The sequence below is a fragment of the Salvelinus namaycush genome, chromosome 20, assembly GCF_016432855.1.
Source record: "Salvelinus namaycush isolate Seneca chromosome 20, SaNama_1.0, whole genome shotgun sequence".
Classification (NCBI taxonomy): Eukaryota; Metazoa; Chordata; class Actinopteri; order Salmoniformes; family Salmonidae; genus Salvelinus; species Salvelinus namaycush.
Window position 1 is genome coordinate 6127711 of NC_052326.1, and position 19958 is coordinate 6147668.

Here is a 19958-nt window from a genome sequence, read left to right on the forward strand (position 1 = left end):
AGCCTCCACTCTTCTGGGAAGGCTTTCCACTTGATGTTGGAACATTGCTGTGGGGACTTGCTTCCATTCAGCCACAAAAGCATTAGTGAGGTCGGGCACTGATTTTGGCCGATTAGGCCTGGCTCGCTGTCGGCATTCCAATTCATTCCAAAGGTGTTCGATTGGGTTGAAATCAGGGCTCTGTGCAGGGCAGTCAAGTTCTTCCAAACCGATCTTGACAAACCATTTCTGTAAGGACCCCCCTTTGTGCACAGGGGAAAGGGCCTTCCCCAAACTCTTGCCACAAAGTTGGAAGCACAGAATCATCTAAAATGTCATTGTATGCTGTAGCGTTAATATTTCCCGAACCATGAAAAACAGCCACAGCCATTATTCCTCCTACACCATACTTTACAGTTGGCACTATGTATTGGGGCAAGTAGTATTTTCCTGGCATCCGCCAAACCCAGATTCGTCCGTCAGACTGCCAGATGGTGAAGTGTGATTCAACACTTCAGAGAACGCGTTTCCACTGCTCCATAGTCCAATGGCGGCGAGATTTACACCACTCCAGCCGACACTTGGCATTGCGCATGATGATCTTAGGCTTGGGTGCGGCTGCTCGACCATGGAAACCCATTTCATTAAGCTCCCAACAAACAGCTATTGTGCTGACGTTGCTTCCAGAGACAGTTTGGAACTCTATAGTGAGTGTTGCAACCAAGGACAGACGATTTTTACGCGCTATGTGCTTCAGCACTCGGCGGTCCCGTTCTGTGAGCTGGTGAATCCCACCACTTCACAGCTGAGCCTTTGTTGCTCCTAGATGTTTCCACTTCACAATAACAACACTTACAGTTAACCAGGGAAGCTCTATCAGGGCAGAAATTTGTTGAACTGACTTGTTGGAAAGGTGGCATTCTATGACGGTGCCACATTGAAAGTCACTGAGCTCTTCAGTAAGGACTGCAGATGTGGCCAAGGCAATAAATTGCAATGTCCGTACTGTGAGACGCCTAAGACAGCACTACAGGGAGACAGGACGGAGCGCTGATTGTCCTCGCAGTGGCAGACCACGTGTAACAACACCTGCACAGGATCGGTACATTGGGAACATCACACCTGAGGGTTTGGTAGGTAAAATGGTGCCGGAAGAAATGGCAGCAGTTTTACGGGCGCCCAACCAATTGTGCTATTATGTGGGGGTTTTTGCGTTATTTGTAAGTTATTTTGTATATAAGTTTCTGCAACCGTATCTTACGGCAAAAAAGAGTTCTGGATATCAAGACAGCAATCACTCACCTCGGATTAGACAAATATTTTTTCTTCAACAAATACGACGCACAAGACATTCTCCAAACACACCACAGGACCGACATCCCCGTTATTTGCAGGAGGAAGCGACGCAGGTACAGAGGACAAAGAGCCGGATGCCTGGTCAGGACCCGGAGAAGGTGACTGGGAAAGCTGCCGTTACCGTCAATACTACTCGCCAACATGCAATCATTGGACAATAAACTAGACGACGTACGATCACGAATATCCTACCAACGGGACATCAAAAACTGTAATATCCTATGTTTCACGGAATCGTGGCTGAATGATGACATGGATATTCAGCTAGCGGGATATACGCTGCACCGGCAAGATAGAACAGCACACTCCGGCAAGACGAGGGGGGGAGGCGGTCTGTGCATATTTGTAAACAACAGCTGGTCCACGAAATCTAAGGAAGTCTCTAGATTTTGCTCGCCTGAAGTAGAGTATATTGTGATAAATTGCAGGCCACACTACTTGCCTAGAGAGTTCTCAGCTATACTTTTCGTGGCTGTTTATTTACCACCACAGACCGATTCTGGCACTAAGACAGCACTCAGTCAGCTGTATAAAGAAATAAGCAAACAGACGCGTACAAAGCTCTCCCTCGCCCTCCATTTGGTAAATCCGACCACAACTCTATCCTCCTGATTCCTGCTTATAAGCAAAAATTAAAGCAAGAAGCACCAGTGACTCGGTCTATAAAAAAGTGTTCAGATGAAGCAGATGCTAAACTACAAGACTGCTTTGCTATCACAGACTGGAACATGTTCCGGGATTCTTCCGATGGCATTGAGGAGTACACCACATCAGTCACTGGCTTTATCAATAAGTGCATCGAGGACGTCGTCCCCACAGTGACTGTACGTACATACCCCAACCAGAAGCCATGGATTACAGGCAACATTCGCACTGAGCTAAAGGGTAGAGCTGCCGCTTTCAAGGTGCGGGACTCTGACCCGAAGCTTACAAGAAATCACGCTATGCCCTGCGACGAACCATCAAACAGGCAAAGCGTCAATACAGGGCTAAGTTTGAATCATACTACACCGGCTCCGGCGCTCGTCGGATGTGGCAGGGCTTGCAAACTATTACAGACTACAAAGGGAAGCACAGCTGCGAGCTGCCCAGTGACACGAGCCTACCAGACGAGCTAAATCACTTCTATGCTTGCTTCGAGGCAAGCAACACTGAGGCATGCATGAGAGCATCAGCTGTTCCGGACGACTGTGTGATCACGCTCTCTGTAGCCGACGTGAGTAAGACCTTTAAACAGGTCAATATACACAAGGCTGCGTGGCCAGACGGATTACCAGGATGTGTGCTCCGGGCATGTGCTGACCAACTGGCAAGTGTCTTCACTGGCATTTTCAACATGTCCCTGATTGAGTCTGTAATACCAACATGTTTCAAGCAGACCACCATAGTCCCTGTGCCCAAGAACACAAAGGCAACCTGCCTAAATGACTACTGACCCGTAGCACTCACATTTGTAGCCATGAAGTGCTTTGAAAGGTTGGTAATGGCTAACATCAACACCATTATCCCAGAAACCCTAGACCCACTCCAATTTGCATACTGCCCAAACAGATCCACAGATGATGCAATCTCTATTGCACTCCACACTGCCCTTTCCCACCTGAACAAAAGGAAGACTTATGTGAGAATGCTATTCATTGACTACAGCTCAGCTTTCAACACCATAGTACGCTCAAAGCTCATCACTAAGCTAAGGATCTGGGACTAAACACCTCCCTCTGCAACTGGATCCTGGACTTCCTGACAGGCCGCCCCCAGGTGGTGAGAGTAGGTAGCAACACATCTTCCACGCTGATCCTCAACACTGGAGCTCCACAGGGGTGCGTGCTCAGTCAGTCCCCTCCTGTACTCCCTGTTCACCCACGACTGCATGGCCAGGCACGACTCCAACACCATCATTAAGTTTGCAGACGACACAACAGTGGTAGGCCTGATCACCGACAACGACGAGGCAGCCTACAGGGAGGAGGTCAGAGACCTGGCCATGTGGTGCCAGAAAAACAACCTATCCCTCAACGTAACCAAGACTAAGAAGACGATTGTGGACTACAGGAAAAGGAGGACCGAGCACGCCACCATTGTTTAGCACACAAAGTAACCGGTGACCTAAAGTTTAAAGTGGAACTGACAGCATTTTAACTATTTTTCAGATATCAAACAAACAGACTCATATCAGTTTATGCTACCAAACCAACGTCAAATTTTATTGGTCACATACACATGTTTAGCAGATGTGATTGTGAGTGTAGCGAAATGCTTATGCTTCTAGATCCGACAGTGCAGCAGTATCTAACAATTCCACAACAAACCTAATACACACAATCTAGTAGAGGAATGGGATAAGAATATATAAGTATAAAATATAATGGTTGAGCAGTGACAGAGCGGCTAAGATGCAATAGATAGTAAAGGATACAGTATATACATATGAGATGAGTAATGCGAGATATGTAAACATTCTTAAAGTGGCATTATTAAAGTGACTAGTGTTCCATTAATTAAAGTGACCAATGATATCAAGTCTGTAGGTAGGCAGCTGCCCCTCTGTGCTAGTGGTGGCTGTTTAAAAATCTCTTAAGGATCAGGCCCTTTTCAATTTCCGCCTCAAATGACATACCCAAATCTAACTGCCTGTAGCTCAGGACCTGAAGCAAGGATATGCATATTATTGATATCATTTGAATGGAAACACAAAATTAATGTAGGAGAACATAACCCAATAGATCTGGTAAAATATAGGTAGCCTAGTGGTTAGAGGGGCGGCAGGTAGCCTAGTGGTTAGAGCGTTGGACTAGTAACCGAAAGGTTGCAAGATCAAATCCCCAAACTGACAAGGTAGAATTCTGTCGTTCTGCCACTGAACAAGGCAGTTAACCCACTGTTCCTAGGCCATCATTGAAAATAAGAATTTGTTCTTAACTGACTTGCCTAGTAAAATAAGTTTTAAAATTAAAAAACCACAAGTTTTCTATTTTTGTTGCATCATCTTTAACATGAAAAAGAAAAGCCACACATTCAGCTAGGAAGCTGGATGTAATTTAGATGGTGTCCACAAGAGGGCAACAGTGTATGTGCAAAGTTTGTCTGATAACTTCAAGAATGAGCAAGCTACATGACATTTAGTATGAAGTCACCCAGGTGTCCCTCACGATTTTCACAAATGTACCCAAGTGGCCGAATTGGTAAATTTATAAATTTTCAAGAACATAACTATAGAAAACATACAAAAATGCTATGCTAGTAAAAAATACAAGTTTACACACTCCCAGGAATGTCATACATGATGGATCATTAGCTTCCCTACATAAAATGTACTAACAGGAGACGTGACAAGAATGCTGATCCAATGTCTCCAAATACAGAAGTGAAATATTTAAGATAAGGACCAAGTTAGCAGCCAACACTGATCTAATGCCATAAGTGAACACACCACAAACCACACACAAAGTTTTAAAAAAAGAAAACTGTACACACACTTCACAATTACAGTATTTAGAACACCCTCTACACAAGATTGTGCTGCTGGTCCCAAGTCCCAAGTCTCTTTCTGCTGTAAAGCACTCATTCATACCTCTAGATGGCCGGGCAGGGGTTTGTTGTGGAGTAAGAGAGAGCAGCAGTCAGACTAAGTGGGGGATGGAGGACTTGAATGTGGTCTCTTTGAAGTCAGTCTACCACTATTGAAGATAAAAGAAAAACTGTCTAAGAACTCAAGTTTATTACTTATTATATTGAACCTTTTATTTTAGCAAAACATCAAATAAACAACACATCTATAAACATATTATATAGAGTAGGATGAACACCGTGGTGAAGTGTGTCCCAATTTAATTTTTTTATTAACCTTTAACTAGGCAAGTCAGTACAAATTCTTATTTACAATGACGCCTACCCCGGACAAACCCGGACAACGCTGGGCCAACTGTGTGCCGCCCTATGGGACTCCCAATCACAGCCGGATGTGATACAGTCTAGATTCGAACAAGGTACTGCAGTGTGTTAGACCATTGCGCCAGTCGGGAGCCCAATGTGTATTGTATGTTGACTTTGACATGTTGTGGCTTTCGAGTGCCTTGTTTGCTATTCATACACATATTTCATTAGGGATTTTTTATATATATATATACATACATACAGTGGGGAGAACAAGTATTTGATACACTGCCGATTTTGCAGGTTTTCCTACTTACAAAGCATGTAGAGGTCTGTAATTTTTATCATAGGTACACTTCAACTGTAAGAGACGGAATCTAAAACAAAAATCCAGAAAATCACATGATTTTTAAGTAATTAATTTGCATTTTATTGCATGACATAAGTATTTGATCACCTACCAACCAGTAAGAATTCCGGCTCTCACAGACCTGTTAGTTTTTCTTTAAGAAGCCCTCCTGTTCTCCACTCATTACCTGTATTAACTGCACCTGTTTGAACTCGTTACCTGTATAAAAGACACCTGTCCACACACTCAATCAAACAGACTCCAACCTCTCCACAATGGCCAAGACCAGAGAGCTGTGTAAGGACATCAGGGATAAAATTGTAGACCTGCACAAGGATGGGATGGGCTACAGGACAGTAGGCAAGCAGCTTGGTGAGAAGGCAACAACTGTTGGCGCAATTATTAGAAAATGGAAGAAGTTCAAGATGACGGTCAATCACCCTCGGTCTGGGGCTCCATGCAAGATCTCACCTCGTGGGGCATCAATGATCATGAGGAAGGTGAGGGATCAGCCCAGAACTACACGGCAGGACCTGGTCAACGACCTGAAGAGAGCTGGGACCACAGCCTCAAAGAAAACCATTAGTAACACACTACGCCGTCATAGATTAAAATCCTGCAGCGCACGCAAGGTCCCCCTGCTCAAGCCAGTGCATGTCCAGGCCCGTCTGAAGTTTGCCAATGACCATCTGGATGATCCAGAGGAGGAATGGGAGAAGGTCATGTGGTCTGATGAGACGAAAATAGAGCTTTTTGGTCTAAACTCCACTCGCCGTGTTTGGAGGAAGAAGAAGGATGAGTACAACCCCAAGAACACCATCCCAACCGTGAAGCATGGAGGTGGAAACATCATTCTTTGGGGATGCTTTTCTGCAAAGGGGACAGGACGACTGCACCGTGTTGAGGGGAGGATGGATGGGGCCATGTATCGCGAGATCTTGGCCAACAACCTCCTTCCCTCAGTAAGAGCATTGAAGATGGGTCGTGGCTGGGTCTTCCAGCATGACAACGACCCGAAACACATAGCCAGGGCAACTAAGGAGTGGCTCCGTAAGAAGCATCTCAAGGTCCTGGAGTGGCCTAGCCAGTCTCCAGACCTGAACCCAATAGAAAATCTTTGGAGGGAGCTGAAAGTCCGTATTGCCCAGCGACAGCCCCGAAACCTGAAGGATCTGGAGAAGGTCTGTATGGAGGAGTGGGCCAAAATCCCTGCTGCAGTGTGTGCAAACCTGGTCAAGAACTACAGGAAACGTATGATCTCTGTAATTGCAAATAAAGGTATCTGTACCAAATATTAAGTTCTGCTTTTCTGATGTATCAAATACTTATGTCATGCAATAAAATGCAAATTAATTACTTAAAAATCATACAATGTGATTTTCTGGATTTTTGTTTTAGATTCCGTCTCTCACAGTTGAAGTGTACATATGATAAAAATTACAGACCTCTACATGCTTTGTAAGTAGGAAAACCTGCAAAATCGGCAGTGTATCAAATACTTGATCTCCCCACTGTGTGTGTGTGTGTGTGTGTATATATATATATATATATATATATATATATATATATATAATAGCAATCAAAGAAAATATTTTAATAATCTCTCAAATGAATACTATGCAACCATTGAAACAACTGCATTAGCTCGGATTTACGATATAAAGAATATAAATATAAATACTGGTATTTCACTTACCAGTCTAAGGTCGCATCCTCTCCTTTAGCTGTTGTCTAAACTATATTAACTAACTGAGTCCATGACACTTTCCCGGTAGATTTCTGCTAGAATATCATCCAAAATCTGTATACCTGGACTTTGATTTAGCTTTTCCAGTATTAGTATCCATATCTCACAGATTGGCATAACGCGCTTCGACATGCTCCTGCATAAATGGCCAACGGCCACTTATTTGCGCGAGGTTAGCTGAAAGATTTTTCTTCACACAAAGGTGTTCCACTTACTCACGTAAAGCACAGCTCATTGGCTATCTAGCTAGCTAGGTTTCAAAACGATAGGTGGTCATTGGACAAAGATACAGTCAATCAAGTGAACACCGCCCGTGTCATCGGCGCGCAATGATGTCGTGCCTTCCTGGCTAAAATTGGCTTAACAGTGGATATACTGAATGCAGAATGATATAGCAAAGGCTGGTTACTTTTTAGAGTGTCAGGAAATAAATACGAACATAACTTTGCTGGCTGAAACAACGTTTAGCGTTCGATTTTCACAGATTTCTTTCTTTGCAAGTTTAACGAGTGGAAATACAAAATTGATAGTGCATACTATATGGACCTTTTTAGAATATGAAAAACCAAACTACATTTTATCTCTGGGACCCTTAGGATGACAAATCGGAGCAAGATTTCAGAATGTAAGTAAATGATTTACTTACAGATGTGAATGTATCAAACCTGTCGCTGTGATGTGTTTTGTTATTGTGCACCCTCCTCAAACAATAGCTTGGTATTTTCTCGCTATAATAGCTACTGTAAATTTGACAATGTAGTTAGATTAACACGAATTTAAGCTTTCTGCCCATATAAGACACTTATATGTATGTTTAAAACGACGTTGTAGTCACATTATGCATATTGAGCAACAACTGTCCCATAGACGGGACACCAATCCATAAGAAGTTTTAACAATCTGATGGCCTTGAGATAGAAGCTGTGTTTCAATCTCTCTGTCCCAGCTTTGATGCACCTGTACTGACCTCGCCTTCTGGATGGAAGCGGGGTGAACAGACAGTGGCTCGGGTGGTTATTGTCCTTGATCTTTTTTGCCTTCCTGTGACATCAGGTGTTGTAGGTGTCCTGCAGGGCAGGTAGTTTGCCCCCGGTGATGCGTTGCACCACGCTTTGGAGAGCCCTACGGTTGTGAGCGGTGCAGTTTCCATACCAGGCGGTGATACAGCCCAACAGGATGCTCTCAATTGTGCACCTGTAAAAGTTAGTGAGGGTTTTTTGGTGACAAGCCCAATTTCTTCAGCCTCCTGAGGTTGAAGAGGCGCTGTTGCGCCTTCTTCACTGCACTGTGTGTGCATGCACCATTTCAGTTTGTCGGTGATATGTACACCGAGGAACTTAAAACTTTCCACCTTCTCCACTGCTGTCCCGTCGATGTGGATGGGGGGTGCTCCCTCTGCTGTTTCCTGAAGTCCACGATCATCTCTTTTGTTTTGCTGACATTGAGTGAGAGGTTACTTTCCTGACACCACACTCCGAGGGTCTGTCGTTGTTGGTAATCAAGCCTACCACTAGTGTGTCGTCTGCAAACTTGATGATTGAGTTGGAGGCGTGCATGGACACGCAGTCATGGGTGAACAGGGAGTACAGGAGGGGGTTGAGAACGCACCCTTGTGGGGCCCCAGTGTTGAGGATCAGCAGAGTGGAGATGTTGTTTCCTACCTTCACCACCTGGGGACGGCTCATCAGGAAGTCCAGGACCCAGTTGCACAGGGCAGGGTTGAGACCCAGGGTCTCAAGCTTAATGATGAGACTTATATTTCTCTCACTAACTTTAAACATCAGCTATCTGAGCAGCTAACCGATCGCTGCAGCTGTACATAGCCCATCTGTAAATATCCCAGCCAATCTACCTACCTCATCCCCATATTATTTTTATTTACTTTCTGCTCTTTTGCACACCAGTATTTCTACTTGCACCATCATCATCTGCTCATCTATCACTCCAGTGTTAATTTGCTCAACTACTTCGCTACTATGGCCTATTTATTGCCTTACCTCCTCACGCCATTTGCACACACTGTATATAGACTTTCTTTTTTTTCTGTTGTGTTATTGACTGTACTCTTGTTTATTCCATGTATAACTCTGTTGTTGTTTGTGTCGCACTGCTTTGCTTTATCTTGGCCAGGTCGCAGTTGTAAATGAGAACTTGTTCTCAACTAGATTACCTGGTTAAATAAAGGTGAAATATATATATTTTTTTAAATGATGAGTTTGGAGGGTACTATGGTGTTGAATGCTGAGCAGTAGTCAATGAACAGCATTCTTACATTGGTATTCCTCATCCAGATGGGATAAAGCAGTGTGCAGTGCAATGGCGGTTGCTAAAATAAGAATTTGTTCTTATTAACTGACTTGCCAAGTTAAATAAAGGTAAAAAAAATAAAAAATAAAAATATATATTTTTTAAATCACCTGTGGACCTATTGGGGCGGTAAGCAAATTGAAGTGGGTCTAGGGTGACAGGTAGGATGGAGGTGGTATGATCCTTGACTAGTTTCTCAAAGCACTTCATGATGACAGAAATGTCTAGTCATTTAGTTCAGTTACCTTAGCTTTCTTGGGAACAGGAACAATGGTGGCCATCTTGAAGCATGTGGGGACAGCAGACTGGGATAGGGAGAGATTGAATATGTCCGTAAACACACCAGCCAGCTGGTCTGCGCATGCTCTGAGGACGCGGCTAGGGATGCCGTCTGGGCCGGCAGCCCTGCGAGCGTTAACACGTTTAAATGTTTTACTCACCTCGGCCACGGAGAAGGAGAGTCCACAAAGCGCGAAAATAAGTTGTTTAATTTGTCTGGAAGCAAGATGTCGATGTCCGGGGACGGTTCTTTTTGTAATCCGTGATTGTCTGTAAAAGGTATTAAAAATAATATATATTTGACTCAACGTTCCATGAGGTACGCTAAGGCATTGATGGATGCTGTTCAATGCATGATTAATATAATTCACCAATACATTTCTTGGTAGTCCAAAAAGTATTGCTATCAGGTTGTAAATCACAGCTGGCTTGGTACATTGTTTGATGCCAACATTTCCGTTTCAATGACTCAATATTTTGGATAAAAATTGATCAATATAACTAAGGCTGGGAATGTCAATACAATCAAACTAGCAAGGGCATTGATCACAAGTCAGTCATAGCATGGCTAATAGGCTAGCATATCTATTTATGTAGCAAGATAAAAACACGGAGTCTAAAGTTAGCTAAATAGGTAGCTGCTAGGAGGATGTCATGTCATGCCATTACAGTGGGTGAGTGACTGACTTTTTCCACTCATCGTTTTTCGGGGGTTATACACAGCTAGAGGTGCAGGTGTCATTTGGTTAGCAGGCGATAACTTCAACGACTGTTATACAGTTAGCAAATCTCTTGTGATGGCAAATTCACTCTGCCTATCTACTCCGATTTCAGAACACTCTCGTCTGAGTGTGCCAGAGTGCAGAACGCAGAACTGATGAATTGACGAACGTGCAACACCTGCTGAATATGACTGGTGTCAGTAAATGATAAAGCGATAGTTAGTCAAGAACGCTCTACATAACATGTACTGTAAACAGCCTAACCAGCTCTGCTACCTACGGTGAGTAAAATGGTCAGAGTGAGTTGTTCTCTCATTTGTGTCTGGAAGTAGCTAGCTAGCAAGCTAGCCAACCTTAGCTAGCTAGCTGGGGTGCTTGGTTGGGACAAGCATGCATTGGCAGGCGAGCTGCAGAAGGAAGAGGAGATTACAATTCACAATCGTTATCAGTGCAATTTTGACGGCCTACTAGCTGAAAAAGTTTGGCAGGATTTTTCTAATGTTCCTTCGTTCGATTTTAGCTCATCTTGCTCTGGCTAGCATTAGTTGTTGATCTTGTTGTTGATGTGCATAACTGAGGGAGAGAGAGCCTACCTTTTTTCATGGTTGTTTGATCAATAGGATTGTAAAGTTCCCACATGTAAGAGGACTCCCGTGGTGTTTTACATGGATTTTGGCGTTCCAATGATCTGAAGTTGTGATGTTGCAACTGCCTGTAAACACACAGTCCAGTTCAAAGTGAATGATGGCAGGTCCGTGTGGCAAATGGCTTATTTGTATAAAGGTGTATTTTAGCTCTGATTCGCTATAGTGCATCAGTCTGTCCTGGGCAAAACATATGTTTTTATTCAGTTGTATTCACTGCAGTGTCTATTAATTGTCCAAATGCAAATACCTTAGTATACGTAATTACCAAACATTCTAAGAATTTATGAAAATGTGAAAATTACCATATCTAAGTGGTCGCTTTTCAGAATTTTTTTTTTTAAGTGTGATATTAAAAATCTGTTTTGCTTTGTCATTATGGCAAATTGTCAACTTGACGAGGAAAACATTTAATTTAATCCATTTAGAATAAGGCTGTAACAAAACAAATTGTGGAAAAAGGGAAGTGGTCTGAATACTTTCCGAATGCACTGTTTATGAACAGATTGTAATAAGATTTCATGTTGCATTTCAAGTGAAACTCACAGCAATGTTTCACACACAAGTTCTGTCCAGCTAGCATGCTGTTGTTGTCGGGTAATTTGCAGCGGCTGCAGCAGGTTTTATCAAAGAGGATGTTGTTGCTAATTTGTTATATTCTCCCTTTTCAAGAGTAACTTTCAACAGGAAGTTACGTTCAAATGATCATCATCATCTGGTGAGTGGAACTGTGTTTTTTACTGCAGCACGCTTGCTGTTGTTACCCATCTCTTTTAAAATAACTTGGACAGTGGGAAAACTACTGCTCACTATTGCGCATTGACCTGTTTGCCTTCAAGAAGGCAGAAGTTTCCATACATTTTTGTAAAAACGGTCCCACTCAATAAGTCAATGTAATTGGTTGATTACACTGTCACTCCAACATTTTGCCCTAATACAGTTGAATGGCAGATGCCCTTTATCTAGCTTCTGATGGCCTTGCCAATGGCTAGCTAGATTTATCTCCTAGCCAAATCCTGATTGGATCTTTTTTCTCTTCAGTGTTAACCCTTTCCTTTCCAACAAAAACTGAAGAGATTAAATCGCATTATTGAAAAAAATAATTAGCATTATTATAGTCATTATTTTATAAATAGTTAGCCCTTCTTTGAAGGCGTTGTGTTTTGGGTTAGTAATAATTTGTAGAGTGCCTCTATTTTCCCTCAGCATGCATTTTTTCACTATTCGAGTGTCTGAAGAATCCATATGTTCTGAAATATGAACACAGAAATACTGGACATTTTGAACTTTATTATGGTGGTGATTTGACCAAATTACACTCATGGTCTTGAATTGGACTTGCATTCTTCTGGTCTCGGTCTTGACTTTGTCTCAAACACAACACAATGCTGTACCGTCTGCCCTTATGCCTGCAAAGCGAGTAAGTGGGCTGCACGCCCTGTCATCCGTGCCTACAGTTTGCCCTGGGATTCTCCTAGGTAATGGCCATATACCCTAGTGAGACATTGAAACAAGTATTTGAAATAGAATGTAGGGTTACTTGAGTAACCCTGGTTTTATCAGAATATGAGTAAGATGTCTCACCGCAATTCCCTGCTCGCAAGAGCAAGGAAGAGGCATGCTTGAGTGACGCCTTATAAGGAGGAGAGGGGCTCACCTCATTCGCTCCTCGACCGGTCTGTCTACAACAGACGATGTGTGATTGGTTCTTCGAGCTGTCAGTGATCCGCTAAACGAATCCCATAGTGAGACATCTCACTCATATTCTCATAGAACCGGGGTTACGCAAGTAACCCTACGTTTCTTTAGCTAAGCTTCATAGCTACAGCTTTAGTGTCTATAATGTAGATACTTTTCTTTTCAGCCTAGGAGGCTTTATAAAAAATGTAATAAAAAAGTATAACAGTTAGGAAAGATAGCGGTGACTACAGCTGCATTTGTTTTCTTTTTGAGGGGAGGTATGGTAGAACATTTTGGTAGTTGAGTCCTTAGGGGCATACATAGACATAACAAGAGCATGTATATTCATAGGCAGGCTGGGTGGTTTCGAAACAGTAGTCACTTATTTTTACAGATGTATCACAAGTCACTTTTGCACCTTGAACATCTGTTTCATATTTGCTATTACTGTCAATATCGCTCCATATTTCCTTTAGAGAGACCTTATCATGTTTTTGGAGGGTTTTGTTAGCCAAGTGTAGCCTCACAGCCTACATGAGGCCTAACTACTGTACCTCACAGTAGCATAATATTGTTGCTGTAACTGCCATACCTGCTTGTGTGTGGTGTGTGGTGTGTGGTGTGTGTTGTGTGTGTGTGTGTGTGTGTGTGTGTGTGTGTGTGTGTGTGTGTGTGTGTGTGTGTGTGTGTGTGTGTGTGTAGAGCTACGGAAGGCAGAGGAGAGCAGTAGCGAGGTGTCTCAAGACGAGTCATGCTCGGTCACAGAGGAGCTGGTAGACGAAACCCATAACAGTGATGTGGAGGACGGCACACCGGACGAGTGTGAAGATGACGACATGGTCAGTCTGTGTGTGGGTGCGTGCACGAGAATGTGTGCGTGAAGCCTGTATGGTTGGTGGTGCAACCATTTGTTTGTGTGCTTGCGTTAGTATGAATAAATATGTTTGTGTGTGTGTGAAGGAACTTGTGTGTGGCCGTGTCCGAATACCCATACTTGCATCTTAAATAGTAGGCCGTTTGAGTATGTGAAAAAATACAGTTTTATAGAATGTGACATTTCGAAAATCTAGTATACTTTAAATGCCTGGATGTCATACTCATGTCAGCTTGACAACAGCTGATCAATTAGATATGGGGATGCACTACCGAAATCAATGAAGAGCGCATTCTCAATACGCAAAAATAGAACCTTTTATAGCACACTTTATATTCACTTTTCGGGAATTTCACAGCCACAATGCATTGAAGGGGGGGGCTGCGAGTTTTGATTAGCTAGATCTCTTCAAGCAAACAACAAAACAAGTTGGAAGATGGGGATTAGTGAAGCTTCTACGGTGGTGTATATCATTTCTGTTCTCTTTAAAATGATCATGATTATTTCATCCTAATGTGATTTTAATTTAATTTTTTTTACAGATCAGGAGCTTGCTGTTGCCGTGCCTTTACCTAGCTACGCACTTTAGTAGAAATTGAAGTTATAACTGTTCAAACAGTAATGTTAGCTACAGGGTTTCTTGCTTGCTGTTGAGCCACAACTTTTTTTAAACATTAGCCTAGCTAGCTAGCTAGCTAGCTACTTGTTGTAAATACCAGGGCTTGTGTTCAAACTATTGCAGGGGCTGATGACAATACCAGGTATTGAATTCAGTGGCGAACACGACAGGATAAATGCTTCAAAATAAAACGGTTTTGAGTAAGTCATGTGGCCATAGTTAGCTTTCTTGCCACTGCACAATGCACTGCCACTAGCTGTACCTAACGTTAGTAACGCGGTAGCCTACATTCCTATTTTCCACGGCGGTGCTGGTCCCACCACTTCTTTTCTTCCATATAGTTCTGATTTGTCTCGTCGATTTTATTTGTGTTGAGCTGATTGTAATGTCCATGCTATGCAATATTAGTTTCTACCTGAACGGTTACAGCATGAATGGGTCTAGCTAGTTTTATTGCACATAACCTGTTATGGTGAAAGTAATGGTAAGCTGCACTCATTAATGTTTCACCTTCGCACTCCAATTCGATGAAGTATGTGGCAGTCCTAGCTATCTACAGAAAGATCACACAATTGTACTTTACTCATATTTTGGTTAATGTTGTGCTTCATCTTATGTCTTTTTCAGGATCTACGTGAAAGAGTGTGAGCTGGAGGGGCAGCTAGCTGTCACCTCAACAAGCGTTCAGTCTCACTGCAGAATTAGACGTTTATCCACGTTCTCCAAATGTCACATTTCTAAGTGTTTTTGTTGCTCCTACTGCTCTGTATTGTTCTGTTACTCCAAACGTCAAATTTCAAAGTTAAGATTTAAGTTTAGACACCCATTCCGAATGGGTAAGGGTTAGGGTTTGCGATAGGGTTAAAGCAAAAAATTCTAACCAATGTCCATGACTGGAATATGTATATGTTCAATATGCCCATCCACCACCACAACACTCTAACAAAACCCAAGCCTACTTGATGATAAAAGTGCTCTTGGTTGCCCCTAGTGGCCGGTTTTGAAGGCATTTCCTGATGTCTTTGGGACATGAATAGACTTCCAATTTCGACGTCAATCTTGAATGATCTCCCTGGTGACCTGCATGGGTGAATAAGAAGTGGGAGAACCAAACATACACTGTATGCTACTGTATGTTATCTTGACATTTATTGCTGTGCTGTACTTGGCTAATAAAGTTCCCCTTTTCTTTGAGAGCAACAACACTTTCCCATGCTTCACCGGCACATTCATGTAAGTGTGAAGATATACATGTTAGAGAGGTGCACGTGTTCCAGAGAAATTTACTGCATTTGGCATAATACCTTTTACAGGTATTTACATGTAGTATGTTTGATACTGAAAGCTATTCTTTTCCATATTTTTTAGGAGTTAAAAGCTCCCCCCACCGGAGTCTGCACGAAGGGAAGGGAGGCCACAGCCACATCCTGGGAGTGGTATGCGGTGATTGATGAGTTGCTGGGGGGCTGCCACTCCATCAACACACCGGTTATCATCTCCTCATCCTCTCTAGGTGCAGCTGTGGACTGCTCTCCCTTCCAGAAGGGTCCAGATGTGGAAGTTGGAGAAGGTGAATGCCAGGGAGGCATGCATTATGGCCATTTTAGAGGCCATGATTTAAGTAGTTTTATGCATTTTGTATGTATTTTATTTATAGCTATTAGGTATGTATTTTGTACTGTTTTTGGTGAAGTCCTTTGTTTAAACCCAAAGTGGAATGCTGTTCTCATTGAAAAGTTTTTTTTTTTGTATGTAAAATATATATATATATATTTATTTGATATTGGTAAATCTACTGTTGGTGTGTTTTCCTTCCCCATTTCAACATAACAAAATGCACTCACACATCTGACCTATCTTGTTCCAGGTGCACGGTAACAACTAGATAAGTTGAAAGAAAAAAGAAACCTGCACACTGCTCACTAGTATCAGTTTTTTACTGAAGCTTAGGTGTTTGCCTCTTGGCCTTCTTCTGAGCTTTTTGCTCTACTAAACTAAATAAACCATCTTTGGTATAATAGTAATACTATGACATTTAATTTCTATAGTGCTTTCATAACATTCTCAAAGCACATCAAAAGCAAAAATAAGCAACACATCATCGTGAGTAGCCGAGCTGTCTCCCATTCATTCCTCTCAAGCTTCAGGTGACTTCAATTGATACATGCTTAGGCTTACGATCAACTCAAGTTTACTCCAAATACGTTGTTCCAAATGCTAGCTACTAGGCTAATGTTAACCTAAAACAACACTCCGCTGTAGTGAAAGGTGACTGGGTGGGGTTACAGACGATCAAGACAACCTGGATCTCGGGGGAAAAAAACGTGCTGCGACTGGGGGAAAATAGTTTTGAACGGTCATCCAACTCGGAATTTCAAGTCAGCAACTCTGCATTATCCTGAAGGGAGTATGGATGTGGACGGAGGTGTTGGAGTGTGTTTGGGTGTTTGAGGTCACAGATGACGTGTGTTTTGGCTGCAGCACAGTATTGTACTAACGCCCCTCCTTGTCTGAATGAATGTTTGCTCCAACCATATGTTATATCGCATGATATTACATTCAATTCTCTCAGTGGGCACTTACATTTCTCCTCACGTCTTTTCCTAGGAAAACGAGCACCTTTCAGAAATGGACTCCATCCTGCAATAAAAGGCAAGTTGTTCTGAATGTCGAAATACTCAAGTGACGTAAAGAAACCTGTGTCCGTTTGGATTGTCAGGAAATGTGCATGGCCACCGGGCATTGGTAAATATGTCAGAACAGAACTACTCTGATCTACATTCACAGTGTGCTATTTAGACAGCCTGATCCAAACATCATGGCGTTACCTAGTCAATCATATAAATCCCATCAAGAAAGAGTATAGCTGGTATAGCTTTATTCACTTGTTTGGAAACATGGATAAATGCTATAGCACTCACATGGATAACGTCTGGGTAGCTTGCAATGTAGGTCTTTTTTAATTAGGCGGGTGAGCAATAATACTTGGAAAAACATGGAGAACCAGCCGCCATTTATTTATCAACACAAGAATATATCAAGTAGATACAGGGACTATTCTTGGAATAGCACTACTGTACCTGAAGTTATATTGAATAAAATATACTATGCTTGCAGATTTCATTTGAATTGAAGATGAATCAGTTTTGTTTGTCTGAGAGTTCTGTAGATAATGTATGAATACATACATAGAAATCCACCAGAACTCAAAAATACTTACTTGAAAACCTGCTATCCAACAGTACCAGCAAAGATTCAAGATAAAATGTATCAAATCCCCCATTTACTATAGTAAAGTTAAAAACAACATTTGTCTTGGCTCTCAGCTAGTGTCAGTTACAGATATTTAATGGGAAATTGTCCGCATTAATCTTGACCCAGGTGGAAAAATTATCAAAATCAGGGAAATTATAATGATTGTTTTCTCTAATCTGGTATTCAAGGTGAAAAGGCTAAACTTTTCTTGCGTTTCAACCACCTCAGCCACTGCGATATTGCAAGGCTTTCAGAAGACAAACACGCCACAGCATCAGTAATTAGTTTCTGATTTCACTGTATACTGTTTATGGAGCTCTGCAGTGTTTGTGTGGCTCCTTGGTGTGGCAGCGGTTCCCAGCCAATCACATTTCCCCATTTCTCCTCTGAGCAAACACCCAGTGTGGCCCAGGAGACCCAAGCCAAATGAACACAGAGCAGGACACCAATTTCCCCAGTTCGTCAGGCTGCCTCCCCGACGGACACATGCGTTTATTTACACGTTGACGCTCACAGAGAGTGTTTGTATTGGACCATACGGCTCCCACACTGAATCAGACCCTTTAGGAGGATTGTTTTCATACAGTAGAATGGGGAAATTCACATCTGAGCCTTTATAGCAATAACATTTGAACATACAGATAACTAAAATAAAGGAAACACTTGAGTAAACGAGGGATACAAAGTATATTGAATGCATGTGTTTCCACACAGTTGCGATTCCTGAATTCATGAAGCAGTTAACATCCCATCATGCTTAGGGTCATGTATAAAAATGCCCAGTTGCCCATTAGTTTGGCTACCATGGCTAGAAGAAGATATCTCAGTGACAAGGAGCATAGGGGGTTTAAATGGGGCGGGTGTGTCTGTCGCCAGATCTCGACCCAATTGATTCTGTAGCTGCGCCTGTCAGTGTTTTCCACCACCAACAAAACACCAAATCATGGAATTTCTTGTAGAAGAATGTTGTCGGATCCTTCCAATAGAGTTCCCAGACACTTAGAACACGGAATCTATGCCAAGGTGCATTGAAGCTGTTCTGGCGGCTCGTGGTGTCCCAATGCCTTATTAAGACACTTTATGTTTGAATTTCCATTATTTTGGCAGTTACCTGTACATCGTGATGTGAGCCAGAGCACTGCTGGTTTTCATCCTTCCCCTTTAATCAGGGACTGAGTGAATGACCTGAAACAAATATACTGAACAAAAATATGAACGCAACGTGTGTGAGCACAATTTTCTTTACATCCCTGTTAGTGTGCATTTCTAATTTGCCAAGATAATCCATACACTGATTAAACAGCTTTGCACAACCAAAGAATCTCTGCACAAACTGTCAGAAACAGTCTCAGGGAAGCTCATCGTCTTGACCACTGGCACGCTGGATGGCAGACAACATGTATGGCGTTGTGAGCGAGTGTGACGATCCTGAGGCCCATTGTCGTGCCATTCATCCTCCGCCATCACCTCAGGTTTCGTCATGATAATGCAAGGCCCACTGTCGCAAGGATCTGTTAACAATTCCTGGAAGCTGAAAATGTCCCAGTTCTTCCATGGCCTGCATGCTCACCAGACATGTCACCCATTGAGCACGTTTGGGATGCTCTGGATCGACGTGTACGACAGCGGGTTCCAGTTCCCAACAATATCCAGCAACTTCAACTCTATGCAAAGGAGGTGTCACACTGTATGAGGCAAATGATGGTCACACTAGATACTGACTGGTTTTCTGATCCACGCCCCTACTTTTTTTTTTAAGGTATCTGTGACCAACAGATGCATATCTGTATTCCCAGTCATGTGAAATCCAGAGATTAGGGCCTCATTTATTTATTTCAATTGACTGATTTTCCTTATATGAACTGTAACTCAGTACAATATTTGAAATTGTTATGTTTATATTTTTGTCCAGTGTAGAAACCAAACTCTTTGAGGCGTGGGGCAACCGAGCAGGGCTGGCCACTATATCTACATAATGGTAGGGGAAATACTGATACTGCGGACCAGTACCCCTGGAGTGCCCTGTTGGTAGCTTTTCCCAAAGTTCTGTCTGTACTCTTACAGGAAAGGCTAATAATCTTGTTTTAAACCTGTGTATATTATTGCCTTATATAATAGTCCTGTGTGTGTTGCACGGGTGAATGCTACAGTACACTATGGTGGTGGGTGAAGTGAGTTCCCCCCCATGCAATGTAAAGCACTGTGGGCACCTCGGAAAGAGCTATATAAATTCAATCAATTACTTATTATTCAAAACTCAAAGTAATGTATGAA

The 19958-nt window shown here is 42.5% G+C and overlaps 1 protein-coding gene across 1 annotated transcript in view; it reads left to right on the plus strand.

Annotated features, from left to right (window-relative positions):
- The window catches only part of LOC120065562 (RNA-binding protein Raly-like), a 36687-nt gene extending 18573 nt beyond the window's left edge, over positions 1 to 18114 (plus strand). The window contains exons 6-8 of the mRNA XM_039016627.1: positions 13639 to 13775; positions 15798 to 16093; positions 18036 to 18114. Of these exons, the coding sequence (XP_038872555.1) occupies positions 13639 to 13775; positions 15798 to 16093; positions 18036 to 18114 (512 nt within the window). The remainder of the gene's footprint in view (positions 1 to 13638; positions 13776 to 15797; positions 16094 to 18035) is intronic.
- Positions 18115 to 19958: the final 1844 nt, after the last annotated feature.